The following is a 15,593-nucleotide window of genomic DNA, read 5'->3' as shown; positions in this document are numbered from 1 at the left end:
AGCCTTATTTTTTTATATAATGCTCTTAGCACTAATGTGGATGATGGACAAAGACATGCATTTCTCGCGTATTACAGAATTTTCACAGAACCGATACTTATGTTGCTAAGGAGAGGTAAAACCAATCCTATCAGAATCCGTAACAGCAATTTTGGCGTCAGAGCAATTAAAAACAGCAAAGGAGGTTGTTTATCCTTTGTGCCCCGCCGTGTTTGTCACTTCAGCTCTGTAAGGTAAGCCTTGTTTTATTGAAGCAGCCCCCGCTGCCTTCCTTCATTAATTACCTCATCCTTTGACCGGTACAGCACGAGCACGGCACGCTCCGATCTGGTCATCACGGGCTGATATTTGTACAAAGACGAGCCGTGCTCGGTGCTGGCTGCACGTCCCGGGGTGCCCGGTTCGCTGAGGGAACGCTCGCTCCCGGCTCCCGGTTACCCGCTCCCGCCGTGCCCCCTTGCCCGTTCCCGGCCGTGCTCCGCTCTCGGCCGTGCCCGGCTCTCCGCTCCCCCCTCCCGGCCGTGCCCGTGCCCGCTCCCGCCGTGCCCCGTCCCCGGCTCCCCGCTCCCCGCCGTGTCCCCTCCTGGTTCCCGGTTCCCCGCTCCCGGCCGTGTCCCATCCTCGGTTCCCCGCTCCCGCCGTGCCCGCCGTGCCCCTTCCCGGCTCTCCGCTCCCGCTGTGCCCCATCCCCGGTTCCCCCCTCCCGGCTCCCCGCTCCCTCCGTGCCCCTTCCCGGCTCTCCGCTCCCTCCGTGCCCCATCCCCGGTTCCCCCCTTCCCGGCTCCCTCCGTGCCTCCTCCCGCCGGCCGGGGCGGAGCTGCGTTTGAATGGCGCGGCGGGAAGATGGCGGCGGTCTCGCCCTCACCCCGAGCAGCGCCGCCTCAGCCTCAGCCTCAGGGCTCGGCCGCGGCAGCTCCCTCAGGGCGGAACGGGCTGTGCCGCCCGGCCCGGCCGCTCCCCGCCGCGCTGTGCTCAGCCCCCCGCCCGGCCTCGACCTTTCCCTGCGCGGCAGCGGCTCGCCAGGTACCGGCGCGGGAGAGCGCAGCCTTTCTCTCCCGTTCTCCTTCTCTCCCGTTCTCCTTCTCTCCCGTTCTCCTTCTCTCCCTTCCCCGCCTTCCTTCCCCTCGGTGCGGGACGTGCTGGGCGAGGGCGATCGGGGCTGCCCCAGGGGGCACCGGGGAGCCGCTGGAAGGGGCCGGGGTCCCTCAGAGCCTCTCCCGTGTGGGCGCGGGGCCTCGGCCTCRGGAGCGGCGCCCCTTCCTCTCCCCCTCAGGGGCAGCGCCTGCAGCCGAAATACGCGCTTTTGTTGGCAGGGTGGTGATGGAAGGATTTTCCTGCACTGTCCATTGGGTAGTTGAGGAGGAAAAGAGGAAAATGTGTATTCTGTGCACACTTGTGAGAGGGGGCATTCTGTGTGTCGTGTAACAGTGGGCCTTRTTCTTGGCTTGGCCTCTAGGTGCTGCCATAATACAACAATCGGTATAGGCCGTTCTCTTTGTGTTTATTAAATTGATCCAAGAATACTGAAGAAGTACACACGATGTATTTCTATATGCAGTATACAAGATTTTGTATAATCATCTTATGGCAAGGTGTTATCGGTATAGGCCGTTCTCTTTGGTATACCAGGCAAGGTTTGTTTACCTACGTTGTTAAATTGATTCAAGAATACTGAAGAAGTATACACGATGTATTTCTATATGCAGTACACAGGATTTTGTATAATCATCTTATGGCAAGGTGTTATCGGTATAGGCCGTTCTCTTTGGTATACCAGGCAAGGTTTGTTTACCTRCGTTGTTAAATTGATTCAAGAATACTGAAGAAGTAYACACGATGTATTTCTMTATGCAGTATACARGATTTTGTATAATCATCTTATGGCAAGGTGTTATATCAAGTGGTCCTGCTGCCAGACAAGTACTTTAAGTGATGATTCTAGATGCTATACATGCATTTTACCAGCTTATTGTGCTTTTGAATCAATAGAGAAATCAAAATGTACGGAGCATCGAGATTGTATACAACATCTAAAATCAAGATGTTTATACAGCATCTTGCAGTTTCATCTCTTTTGTGATTTTTCTGTCGCTTTTTAAAGCATTTACATCTGTCAGTCTCCTYTGCAGTCATGTCACATCTCACTATGTTCTGCAAGATACAATTTTTTCAATTTCTGCAAATGGAGCACAGCAAGGCAATGTACACATTTCCATTCAACTCCTCAAAGACAATTCAGTAAGCAGCACTCTTGTGTTCAACAGGCCCCACACTCTGGAATGGTTTTCATTCAGAGAATCTAAGACACAATTCTTTTAACCAACAATATGTATCTTCCTAATTTTGACTGTTTCTTAGCAATTTTTAGTAGGTGAAAAAAGTTTAGTATCAGAGGTTCACTTCTGTAGGGAGATCCTTAAGGTCTCTAAGCCACAAGTTTCCGAACACGTGTTCAGTTCTAACAGAATCACATAATTCTTTACTCATTCCATCTTTTACATTAAATTTGTTGGTTTTAACGCTAGGGGAAAAGCTTGAGGTCCCATCACAATAGGGTTTTTTATGTTTCTGAAACCTAATTCTGCCATATTAGTCACTACATTTGATTTACATGGCAAGGAGGGACCATAATAGTGGGTTCTGTGAGAAGCTGCCAGAAGCTTCCCCTGTGTGAGAAGCTGATGCCAGCCAGATCCAAGAGGGACCTGCCACCAGCCAAGGTTATCAGCAATGGCAGTAGCACCCCTGGGATAATGTGTTTGAGAAAGGGAAAAAATAGCAATGGCAGCTGCAGCTGGAGGAGTGAGAATATGTGACGGAAACTGCAGACACCAAGGTCAGTGAAGAAGGAGTGGGAGGAGGTACTTTAGGTCCTGGAGCAGAGATTTGCCTGCAGTGGATGAAGACCATGGTGAGACAGGCTCTCATCCACCTGCAGCCCATGGAGGTCCATGATGGAACAGAGATCCATCTGCAGCCTGTGGAGAACCCCGTGCTGGAGTGGGTGGATGCCTGAAGGGAGCTGTGACCCCATGGGAATCCCACACTGGGGCAGGGTCCTGACAGGACCTGTGGCCCCAAGGAGCAAGAAGCCCACACTGGAGGTTTACTGACAGGACTTATGACCCCATGGGGGATCCACAATGGAGCAGTTTGTGAAGAACTGGGACTCACGTTGGAGAAGTTCATGGGGGGCTGTCTCTCATTGGAGGGACCCCACGCTGGAGCAGGGGAAAAGTGTGAGGAGCAGCAGAGACAACGTGTGATGAATGGACTGCAACCCCCATTCCCTGTCCCCCTGTGCTGCTGGGGGGGGAAGGAGGTAGAGAAAATAGAGAATACAGTTGAGCCTGGAAGAAGGGAGGAGTAGAGGGTAGGTGTTTTGTTTTATTTCTCATTATCGTACTCTCTTTTGATTAGTAATAAAATAATTTTCCCTAAGTGAAGTGTTTTGCCTGTGATGGTAATTGGTGGGTGGTCTTTCCCTGTCCACTTTTTCACCATGAGCCTTTCATTGTATTTCTGTCCAGCTGAGGAGGGGAATGACTTTGGGGGGCTTTGGTGGCACCTGATGTCCAGCCACAGTCAAGCCACCACAGTCATAGTTTAGGACACACAATTCTGGTTTCCTCTGAATTCCCTTTGGAAATCCTCTTCTGCTTTGTAGTATATTTCTGTTCTCTCCTCATGGTGCTTAATTTTTTGTTTAGTATTTTATGGTACTTTGTTTATACAAAATGAAACAAACCTTTCAGAGCTAAGCTATGTATTAAAATTTTTTAATATATTTGTGTAGAGGAGACTGATCACACATCAGTGACAGCCTAAGGTGGGGTTCATCTCAAGGCAGAAGTTGAAATTTTTAGTGTGTTGAGGGGAAAAAATGCTGGCTGCCTATGCAGGCTGGTATTGCCCTTGTGCTGTCAGCAATTGTGGGAAATTTCTTTTAGAATTTTTTGAATGTACCAGTAGAAGAACTGTTGCAGTAGAGTCAGTACACACAATTACTTTGTTTTCATCTCAATTTGACAAGGTCTTTTACAAAATGCTGTTACAGGCACTATATATTTATGGGTGAGAGAGAAGGCATTACAGTGGATCAGAAACCTGAAAGGGACAAAAAGCTTGAGTTTTCTTAATGATTTGGAAAAAAGGAGGAGAAGGAGAGGGAGGAGGCAATGCCTGTAGTCAGCAYAAAGTTGTTTAGGGTTACCAAGACAAGAAATAATTATCAAGGAGCTTAATTAAGCTAGAGGAACTGRCAGTTTTGTGAAGATACTAATCAGTGTTAATAAACTGAAATGTGACACACTGTACAGAGTAGCTCGAGCTGCTTGTTTGGTTTACGTTGTGGTTTTCATTCATCTGTAAAACAAGAAAAAAGACTGGACAGTTCTGTAATCAGTGAGGATTACTGAAATCTCAGTAGCAGTAATTTAAAAGAGACATGGTGTGGGGAAGGATGAGGTAACAAATACCTTGTAATACTGTTATATAAATCAGTGCTGAAGCTTTGTTTGAGGGTGTATTTCGTAATGGCTGCTCTGTCTCAAAAATAAATACTAGGGCAAGGGCTTGGTGAAGGAATTAATAGAATGTGGAAAACCTTATAGGAGGAAAAATTGAAGAAAAGATGTCAGAAGATAAGAATGATGAGCTATCCAAGAATGGTGAACTGTCATGAAATATTGAAAAATACAGGGCAGATATTGCCTTTTCTTGTAATACAGGAGTTTGTWGAGAAATTTGACATTTAGGTGTATAACCTAAGTGACCTCAGATTTAAGGATAATACTTGACTTTTAAATGTTTTTTTTTAAATTTTCTCCTCCCACAGGGCAGTATCAGCAGGTAAATGTTCCTGAAGAYCAAGCAGACAAGTTGCTCCTTGCAAGCTGGGGTCTTCCCAAAGCAGTTCTGAAGAAATACCACAGTCTGGGAGTAGTGCAGATGTTTGAATGGCAAGCAGAATGCCTAATGCTTGGGAAAGTTCTGGAAGGGAAGAACCTAGTTTACTCAGGTATGCAAACCTCTGACAAAACCAGTCMCCCCTAACTTTTCCAGTGCCCTTTRCAAGGACATACTGGTGCTGAAGGATTTTGATTTGATAGATAACAAGGTCAAGGTCCTTTTWCTTCTGGGGACATCCTATTAAGATCTGTCCCACTGCTGTACCTCATACCTGACTTAATGGTCTCCTTTCCAGGTGTGAAGAGAGACTTTTTCCCCCATTTTCTTAATAAAGTTCCTTTAGAAACTGATACTTAGGAGTCAGATAATGATGGCTCTTTCTTATTACAGACTGTCAACTTGGAACTGAATGTTAACATTTAGTTAATTGATTCATAGCAGTGATGGATACAAATATTTCTGAGAATATTATTTACTATCTGTTCTTTCCACTTCATTTATTGTTTCTCATCACATATTGTGTGTGGGGTGTGTGTGCAGAAGGGAAAGTAGTACAGAAGAAGAAGGACTGGTGGACTCAAAGCCTGTGGGAAATGACAATTGGTTGTCTACCCTTCATGGGAAGAAAGTTCTAGAGTGGCACTGAAAAGACAAAGAACTTAGAGGAGAGGCAGCTGATTTTCAGTCTTAGGGCTCTTAGCTGATCTTCAATCATAGGATTGACTGCAAATGTATTTGTGGGTGAGACATCACCTGCAGAGTCTCACCCTAAGTTCTCCAGTAACAGCTTTGTATGCAAGATTTGTGATGCTTGTTTTTGGATTTATTTTTTAAACTTTAAAAATTAATTAAACCCCCTCCCTTTTTTCTTTTTTCCAAGCTCCCACCAGTGCTGGAAAGACTCTTGTTGCAGAATTGCTTATTTTGAAGCGGGTCCTGGAGACTGGTAAAAAAGCCCTTCTCATCCTTCCCTTTGTCTCTGTGGCCAAGGAAAAAAAATGTTACCTGCAGGTAAGTAGTATTCAAGGAGAGTAAATTTATGGGTTGTAGCTGTTGGGTCACATTTTTAAAGCAGAAATACAAGGGCATGGATTTTAGGGAAAAAATTTGCTGAGTTTTTTCAAAAAGAAGTTGTAGATAATTTAAAATTTCCTTTATGTTGAAGATAAAAACAAATTAAAATTTTAGCCAAAAAGGTAAACTTGGAAAAATTGTATGAAGTTGATTAAAACATTGTTTAGTAGCATTGTTTAATAACTTGCATTTATTCATAGATTTTATGATATACAAACTTTAAAGGAMGTTTCTAATGAGAGATTGTATCAGAGGAAGTACAAAGGGAAGATATAATGGATAAAAAAAACCTTAGCTTTCCTTGGGGTATTCCACCACAATTTTGTGTCTTTGATTTCACTTTGACTTTACTAAATTTCTTTTTTCCTGCCAGAATATGGTTATGTCTTGGCTTCCTCAACCCTCACTGAGCTATTTAAAAAATAAAATTACAGTGGGAGCACCCCTTTTAAAACATAAATATTTTTTTCTAGGAAGACTTTCATATCAAACATTGTTGCCATTAGGTAACAACAATGACTAAAACCAAATACAAACCCAGCAGGKATTTTTGTTATAGTTTCTGGCATTTAAGACATTTTGGCTGTTCATCAGCTGAGRTGGTATTTTAACTTTGCAAATTGCTAGGAAATCCTACAAACTGAGTTCAAAAGCTATTTTGTAGTGCTTGCAAATGGAGACATGTTTTTGTTTAATCTTGAAAAGATAGAGGATTATCAATGCTCTGTTCCACTACTCCTGGCATGGGGTTTGGCCATAGCTGCACATTCTTGACCTCAAAAAGTGTCCTACCTGTGAAGTTCAAATATTTATATCTTAAAGCTGTGTGGGATTTGTCAGAGCTTTGGCACTGCAGTAGGGAGACCTGGAAGAGAAGCTGTTGTTTCTTGGCTTTCAGTGTGAGATGTGTCATCGTCATGTTTGGAGTTCCATGTTTGGCTTTTGCCCAGGATTTCTCAGGAGGAAGGTGTCTTTTTGAATAAGCCCCTGATACTATAAACTGTTACACTGTGTGTTCCCTAATATTTCTAATATTAAATCTTTTTATACAAAACAGTTGTCCTCATCTTTTACTCAGTTGTGTACACTGTCTTGCCACATGTACTCTATGGGTTCTGCTTTGGAAATAAAAAATGACAGTGGAAAAAAGARAAGTCAGTAACTGGCTGAGATACGACTTTAATCTGCTCAGTTGGCATTAGAAATACTAGAAATAGTAGCTGTAGAATGCAGGCTTTTATGTGATTCTGATTTTGAAGTTGTAACCTTGGCATGATGTTCTGTATCCTTGGAAAACAGGCCTTGTTTCAGGAGGTGGATGTGAGAGTTGAAGGCTACATGGGAAGCATGGCTCCTGCTGGACGTTTCTCTGCTCTGGATGTTGCTGTCTGCACCATTGAGAAAGCCAATGGACTAATCAATAGGCTCATAGAAGAAAACAAAATGGACTCACTGGGTAAAATATTGAGGCTTGAYTATTGTGGGGATTACATATTCTGAAATCATGGGATTTTACATATGTGAAATCATGGGATACTTCCTATTTTCTCGGTTCTGTATGTGACAGMCATACCACATAGAAATATGAAGCAATTTTCTTCTTCCAGAGCACCTCTGATTTGGATTTAGGAGGAATAGTCCTACTRTTCCATGTTGCTCAGGAACTGGGATGAGTAGGTAGAAGCTGCAGGCTTTAGTTTGTCTGACATGGAGGGGAAACTGCAATTAACAATGATTCCCATAGCTAGGAAATGTTTCCTAATTAATAAGACTGAATTAAAGTTCTGAGAGATGTTTGAGTTCAGGAAGGTATTATGTTTGTTTGCTTTAGACAGAGATTGTGGAATCTATGATCTTCATTTAACTTGAGGAAAAGAAGGAATTACATTCTGTGCTCATCTGGATCYAGATRAGCAGAATGRATACATAATGCTCCTCTGGGTAGGCATGGTGAACAAGAGGGCTGGGACATTCATTTCTGTCTTGTTTGCTCAAAAACCCTCTGTCCTTGTGACATTGCCTTCTGGGTCACTGTGGCTCTGATGACCACTAGATAATGGAACTGTTCATTAAGTATTTGGGATGAGATAAAACCTGAAGAAGCCCAATGTTTCCATGCACCCTTGGAGAGAGACATGCTTTCCTAGTCCAGTCAGAAGTTTGTTCTCTTTTTTCTCTGCTCAATAAAGCTATACCCAGTTATATTTTATGCAGTAATCCTTCCCATCTTCACTCTGTCCTATAAGATTGCTGGTTGCTATTTTAAGAATATAAAAATTGCAAAAATAGATGAGGATCAAACTTCTCTGAGACCTCCACCTTTGAAACTGCTGCATCGCAATACTCTGCTGCATTCTGTACCAGAAGAGTTTTTTAGAGAGAAAGCAGGAAATAAAACCTCACAGGTTTTTTTTCAGAGTGTGAGATCATGAGATAACACTTTCACACCTGGATCTATAGGGGCTGAATCACCATGAATGCTTTAGAGACTGCCAGTGGGCTGGAAGATGAGTGGGTGACTGTTGTGCAGCATTTTGAGCTCATTCAAATGGAGGCTCATGCAGTCCAGCTCAATTCTTGAATGTATATCTTCATCCTTTCACTTGCAACAAAAGCAGTTATTTATTTCAACTTCTGGCTACTTGGTTTAGGGGCTTTCTTCTCATTTAAGCTAGGGTTAGTTTGATCCTACATCACCACACCATACAAGTTGTACTGCCAGCAGACAAGGCAGGACAGTGGGGTCAGGATGACCATTTTGATGGTTGGTTTGTGTGCTTTGGAAGCATATTCAGTATATTAAAATTTACTGTTTAATGATATCATCTTTCAGAAGCTAGAGATGCACAAATCCCTCTGGCTGGGACCTCCATTTCATCCCTACATGAGTTGGATTTTTTAAAAGCTGTGGTGCTTTCTAAGATGAATGTACTTGTGAACAGTCATTGAAGTATAATCAGACAAATGACTACAAGATTTGAGTTTGAACATGTKTTCTCAACACCAATAACGCATCATGGTGTTTTTTTACCATTTCAAAACACCTCTAATGCAAACTTCCATTCACTTGTGCCCCAATATGGCTATATAACTGAAATCAGGGTAAATTTTTTTTTTATGCTTCTTTGACATTAATGTTTAAATTAAATTTGATTTTAAAAAGATGTCTTTATGTAAGAWAYGGACAGATTTTCTGTTTGGAGATARATTTTCATAAATKCTGTAAAATATAGGTATGAACTRAAAATGCCAGTTTAGCTGTCACCCAAAGCAAGCTTGTCTGAAACTCAAGATTGTACCTTGTCTTCTAATTAATGCTAAATTTAGACGAGTTTGTAACAAGAGTGTTTTATCTTTTGAGATGAGTTGTTGGGAGATGACTGCAATTCTGGCTGGATTCCATCTCAAGCCTGAGCTGTTCCTTTTGTTGATGTCAACCCCATGCTGATAGCTCACATTGCCTTTGGAAATTGTTGAGAGAAGCTCAAATCCAGTATGAAGAAGTTAAAAGCAATGTTGTGTTGCTAATTATTATGCAATGTGTCAAATTAGAACATCCAGGTACACAGGAGCTGATAGTCCTCTTGTTCAGCTTTTTGACACTGATGCTAAAGAAATTTTTAGGAAAATGATTAGAGAAGAATCTGCTGTTTTCTCAGTGTGTTAGCTGGGAATGGATTAGTAAAGTGCTGTTGTGATACTTGTTTCTTAATTTAAACTTGAATTAAAATGTTACTGGTTTTATTATATTAAAAAGAAATCAAGTCCTCCCTGCTTGTCAGTTAGAACTTTTTAGTTTTAAACAGGGTGGGGCATTAAAACAACCTAGTTATTCTACAGTAAACATGTCTRGTAGCTCTCAGGTACTTTTTAGTAGGTTTTTTTCAGCTTTCTTCTAGGGAGAATTTGCAAACAGAAATAAAAAACAGGAACAGCAGACTGAGTCCAGCCTCATTTTTGGTACCTGTGTAGTATGATGAAGTTCCAGCCCCACTTGCATTCCTGAACTTGTTGAAAGGAAAATGCCATTGCCTGCTGGGGCCTGAATCTTCCTTGGGTGCAATTCCATTTTAAGATGAGGATAGCTCAGTGAATAGTACTGGTTGTTTCTTTGCTCCTGGTGTGTTATTGCAGTGGGTGTGTTCTGAGTAGTGCCTGCATAGGGGAGAGCAGTTGTGCACGAGTGACAGTCAGATCTCAGCAGCCTGCAGAGTGCCAGGGCAGTGCAGMTCACAGATTTAACCCCTGCTTGAGTTTGTGTTATAGCTGAGTAGAAGCAGAAGGTATAAAAAAGGTATAAAAGKGTTTTTGCCCTTGCAAAAACCAGCGAGATTGTGCTTTGGCCTGTAGGTACCACTAGTGTGCTGTGCTTCATCTCAGCAAGCAGAATGTGCTGCTGCTTGGCACACAGACTGCTAAGGTGACTTGCATGGATTTYACTTGGGTTGATATCTGATTATATCTGATTAAACTGCCCTGTCTCAGCTGCTGGAAGAATTCCGACAGATTGTTGTATGGTGAAGCAGGAAGAAGCTTTTTCTGGTAGCTGAATAAATATTTATTTGGTGACCAATGAATTGCCAATTTTTACAAGAAAGCACAGAATGGRGGAAGTACAGGAAGACAGAGGAGCTGGATGGGTGGGAGTTTGTAAAAGAGGCTGATGAAGCAGTGCAGCACTCTTCTCTAACTTCAGTGGCTTGAAAGAGAAGGAGGGAGAAAACAGACGGAGATAGAAGGAACATATGTAGGAAGGAGAGAAAAAAAAAGAGAAGGAAAAATAGCATTGAAACAGATAATATAAGGTCACATTTGCCCTTAAGCTCCTGCTATTTTAGCCRTAACAGAAAGATATTACATAGCTGCACCAAAGAGGAAAAAAAWTCCACAGCAGCAGAACTAATGAAGCGTGGTGTCCTCTGTGCCCTGGTTTTTTTTTTTAACCTTCCTTTATCCTACTCCATATCCCTGGTACCCAGTCAGCTGGACAGAAAGGGTATATAGTGCTGCTCGGTTGTGTGCAGGCACTGGGTGCTTGACTTGTAGTGCCTCTGTGTTTTCTCCTTAGGGAAGAAGATCTTAGTCTGGTCTGTTGTCTCCAGCTGAAGCCTTTTTAGACTTTATTCTTTTAGATATTTCTACACACCTTAAAAATATGATGGRGGTGGTTAATAGATTAAAAAGTCATTTGCAGGAGGTAGGAGGGCAACAAAGCTGTCACATAAGGATTTTTTTTTTTCATTAGAAAGCCAAAGCTAAATAGTAGAGCTCATTCAGGTTTGATTAATGAAGAACAATATCATAGGAAGCAGACTCTGCCAGTATAATTACATCTGCTCTTGTTTTTTTTTTTTTTTTTTTACAATATCATAGGAAGCAGACTCTGCCAGTATAATTACATCTGCTCTTGTTTTTTTTTTTTTTTTCTGACATCACTGTATTAGTAAAAAACGATGTTTTAAACTAAGACAATGATGTCAACCAAGCTTTTGAGTAGCTCATTTAGGTGCTGGCTTTTTCCTTTACAGATACTCTGAAGCTGGGGATTATTACTTACAAGGAGCTTTACTGTATAGATGCTGCAATACTGTTTTTTTGGGTTGCTAGACTAACAAGCTATTTATTTATTGTGTGTGTGTGTGTGTGTGAAGTTGTGGTGTGAAATGTCATGACATTGGTCATAATTTGTCTCTCTCAGTGACAGAAGGAAGCCATAGTGGTGTTGGTAAACACAGCTGGGTTTGTGAATATAAATTGCAGTTCATCATGTGGAGTGTGAAAGGATCAGGGCTATTTGTTCTTAGTTTGGAGATTTGTCAGATATGACCTGAGTGCTTTTCTTTATCAGGAGTGGTGGTTGTGGATGAGTTGCACATGCTGGGAGACTCTCATCGAGGATATCTGCTGGAACTCCTCCTGACCAAAGTTAGATATGTTACAGAGAAAGTAGCAAAAAGGTGAGTAGACTGACATGTTTGTCTTTTAATGGTAAATAATTGATGTCTAAATACTTGTTCTCTGTGTGAATGGAAATTTGGGTTAGCTCCAAGGTTTTTATGAGAGTGATKACCCAGACTATTTTGTTTCTTAAGATCTCATCATACCACTTCTCAGGAGCCTGCCATGATAGTTAAACCCTCTTTTTCTCATGGTTTTCAATTTGTGTGCTATCATGGGATTTATTCTCTCAGAAAAAGAAATAAGGCTGACGTTTTCATTTACTTCTTTAGCCTATTTATTTATTTTTTTTTTAATATTTGGATTTTTTTAAAAACAGTTTTGCTAGCAGATTTGCCCTGCTTAATTTTTTAGTGTTTCATGGAATGGGGTAATTATCCCACTGAATATTGGTTTGTTGCTGCAGCACTGGTGCAGGCCCACTCCCTGCTTTACTCTCTTGCACTGAAGATGCAGGAAGGAGAAAACACTTGCCAGGGGAAAAAGGTTCCAGTGCATCACAGAATGTTCCTGGGAAGACACAGCCTTTCAGCCTTCATGCTAGGGCACAGATTCTCCATTTCTCTGTCAGGGTCAAGGTGACATTGATACCCTGTACCACTTAYTGACATGAAGGAAGTGGCTGCTATTTTTTTGGAATCCACTTGAGATTCCTGGAGCTGAAGACCACATTTTCTCTCCAATGTCTTTCTAAGTCTGTGTTTAGGTTTCTTTTCCTGCTATTTCATGAGATTATATAAAGTCTTTAAACATTGTCCAGTCTGGCCAGTTATCAGAATGATCAGTGCCTGTCCCACTGAAGTACAAGCTGTGTCTTCACACCAAGAGAATGTTCTCAGATGGCCATTGCCTGTGTGGGTGTCCACGCTTCTCCACGAGGCTTTTCCAGACTCAGCCAAAATTCTGCAGCAGATTTTTCTCCTCCCCAATCAAATAGTGTGTCAGGAGCTGGAACTTTTTTAATCCTTGGAGGTCAAAAGTTGCTTTAGAGAGGAAAAGGTTCCTAGTTCCTCTAGGGGCAAAAATCTACAATCTTGATGGTGAAGCTGTACTGCAAATATTTAAAGAGCTTGGATAACAGAGTCTCCCTCTCCCCATCTTCCTTATTTCTGTCTCATCAGTAACTGGCTTTTTATACTATAGCTTCTGGRTAATCTTGTTTTCTCTGCCTTGTTTTTGCCAGGATTATCAGGATCTTCTAAGAAGATTCAGGTTATTTCTGAGCTCACTTTGATTTGTCAGACATTTTTATTTTTTAAAGTCTCRATTTGTGTCTCAGTGCAATGCAAATGAGGAGTTTTCAAACACAAGCTTAGAAGCATAAAAAACCCTCTATTATGTGGCTGYAAAAGCCTGAATTAAAATCTGCATTTGAGTATCTAAGTTAACAGTTTGTGTTTTCAGGTTTTTTAGGAGTCCATTACTTCTCATTGCCTTTAATGGAAGTTGCTGTTCAGTGTTTCAAGAACTGAAGCTTCTTGCTTCTTTGCTGTACTTRGGGCTTTGGTTCCCAGCTCTGGGAGGACATTAGTCTAGTACTATTTGTCCTGAAATGAAAACAAATAGAACTGTTTTAATTAAGGCATTTAAGCTTAGAAAGTTTGCAGTGGAGACTGAGCCATTCCTTTATTTTCATGTTTTTGTTAGTGGCAAGGAACTAGTTGATCTATGCATTTGTTTTCAGTCTCTCCAAATATGCAGTCAATTTATAGCTGTTGGCTACATAAAGATGTTTAAGGTTTAGGTTCAAAATGATTATAAGTTGAATTATCTTGTTATCAGTGTGTAACTGTGTTTTCAAAGAGTAGAATATGGCTTTTTTCCTTGTCAGGAAGTTGAAAAAACTGACTTTCCACTTGAGAGTCTGGAAGGAAGTAGATCAAACTAGTTTTTTTGAATTCCATTTTCCAGAGCAGTAGCCTATGTTGTCACTAACTTTCATTTTTTTTAACCACTTCCAGGCATGCGAAGAGGATCGGTCCCAGTTTTGATGGGATACAGATAATAGGAATGAGTGCTACCCTCCCTAACCTGGGGCTCCTGGCCTCCTGGTTAGATGCAGAGCTGTACTGCACACATTTTCGTCCTGTGCCCCTCAAGGAGTGGGTGAAAATTGGCAGCAAAATATATGACTCCTCCATGAATTTAGTGCGAGAATTCCAGCCCAAGCTGCAACTGAAGGTAACAAAACTCTGAGCAGTGGCTTTGGGGTAACGCCTTTCATGGTGCTGAAGTTAAAAAGAGAACTCCTGCTATGTTTTTTATTTATTTTTAAATAGATTACATTCCYAACCTCATTGTTTACTTCATAAATTCATGCTCTAATTGAGAGCAAAATTGGTATTTTTGTCTTCCACTGACTTAAGCAAAAAATCCCCAAAATACACACACTCATGAAGGTCTTGAAGATTCTTGAATCTGACTTGAAGACAAAGTTGACTTTGCAGTTATGTTTTTTCTGAGCACTTGACAGGTATAAAGAGTTTGATTCTTTCCTTACCCATCATTCACTCTTGTGCCTKGGAATCTGCTTCACTTTCATAAATGCAGGTAAGTATTTCCTGCTTAGGGCAAGGAATTTGCATTCATAATTGGGAAAAAAGTATTTGCATTAAAAAACTGGTATTGAACCTGCTTATGTTAAACTGCTAAATGATCTGATTTTGACGGTGATTAGAAAGCAGATGCCCATCCTGATTCTTTGAATCTGTTTTCAGTATTTAGTCCTTTTGCACACTTGAAAAGTGTATGGAAAGTTAGGGGTAACATACTGCAGCAATTTCATAGAACCAAATGCATAAAAATGGGAAACTTGAGCTCCCTACTTGTTGGGTCCTTTTCTGTGGAGCCTTTGAAGGGTGAATTCTCTCTCCAGTTTTTTCAACTGTTCTGTGTAATACTAGTGTAGTAGCTGGACAATATGGGCTGAATGCCAACAGTATTTTGGAATGTTTTGCTCTCAGTTCTTGCTGTGTACAGACATTCTCTTGTCAGTAGCATGGTGGCAGAGCAACTAGAGCATTTGGTAGCTGGCTTTTGTGTGGTCGTATTGAAAAGGTGATGTTGCATTTGGATATTTTTTGAGATAGTTGCTAAATTAAGCAAAAGAACTAAACTAGGCTTATGACTCAACAGTTTCAGGGATTTGGCTTATTTTATAAGATGGGGTGATCCTGGGCTTGAAATCTAGCATTGGATCTTCAGACTTCCGTGCCTCAAATTGGATCAATAAAAGGGAACTTGATGACCTCACCACCTTGGCTGAATTTAGCTGAATCCTTGTGGAGAAGTTCTTGCCATTGCTCCCGTTTTCATTTGCATTTTAGTTCTTTTTATTTCTTGCTGTGCGCCTACATATTTCTCTTCCTCCTTTGGCCTGCTTGCTGCAAGATAATCTGGCATAGCCAAACAAAACAGATCAGTAGCAGGGACTCTCTTAGGATCTTAAAACTAAAAAAAGCAAGCTGTAAACAGCAGGGTTTTGCATTAACATCTATATAAGTATCTCTAAAAGCCTCCCACTGTGCTCTGAACACTCACAGTCTTTGGTCAGCAGTGCTTGTTGAGTGCATCTTATTGGGGATGCTTAGRCTGCTACATCTCATGCTTTTAGTTCAGATATCCAAGTCAACAAATCTTCCCTAGTTACT

General features: G+C 41.6%; 1 protein-coding gene across 1 annotated transcript in view; it reads left to right on the top strand.

Annotated features, from left to right (window-relative positions):
* Positions 1-827: 827 nt before the first annotated feature.
* Positions 828-15,593, top strand: part of POLQ (DNA polymerase theta) — a 52,401-nt gene continuing 37,635 nt past the window's right edge. Inside the window, exons 1-6 of the mRNA XM_057386101.1 lie at positions 828-1,023; positions 4,838-5,020; positions 5,792-5,922; positions 7,285-7,441; positions 11,834-11,942; positions 13,905-14,124. Coding sequence (XP_057242084.1) covers positions 828-1,023; positions 4,838-5,020; positions 5,792-5,922; positions 7,285-7,441; positions 11,834-11,942; positions 13,905-14,124 — 996 coding nt within the window. The remainder of the gene's footprint in view (positions 1,024-4,837; positions 5,021-5,791; positions 5,923-7,284; positions 7,442-11,833; positions 11,943-13,904; positions 14,125-15,593) is intronic.

The sequence above is a fragment of the Malurus melanocephalus genome, unplaced genomic scaffold (genome assembly GCF_030028575.1).
Source record: "Malurus melanocephalus ecotype Western Australia unplaced genomic scaffold, MMel_1.1 scaffold_914, whole genome shotgun sequence".
Classification (NCBI taxonomy): domain Eukaryota; kingdom Metazoa; phylum Chordata; class Aves; order Passeriformes; family Maluridae; genus Malurus; species Malurus melanocephalus.
Note: the sequence above shows the minus strand (reverse complement) of the source record. Positions and strands in the feature narration are given on the sequence as shown.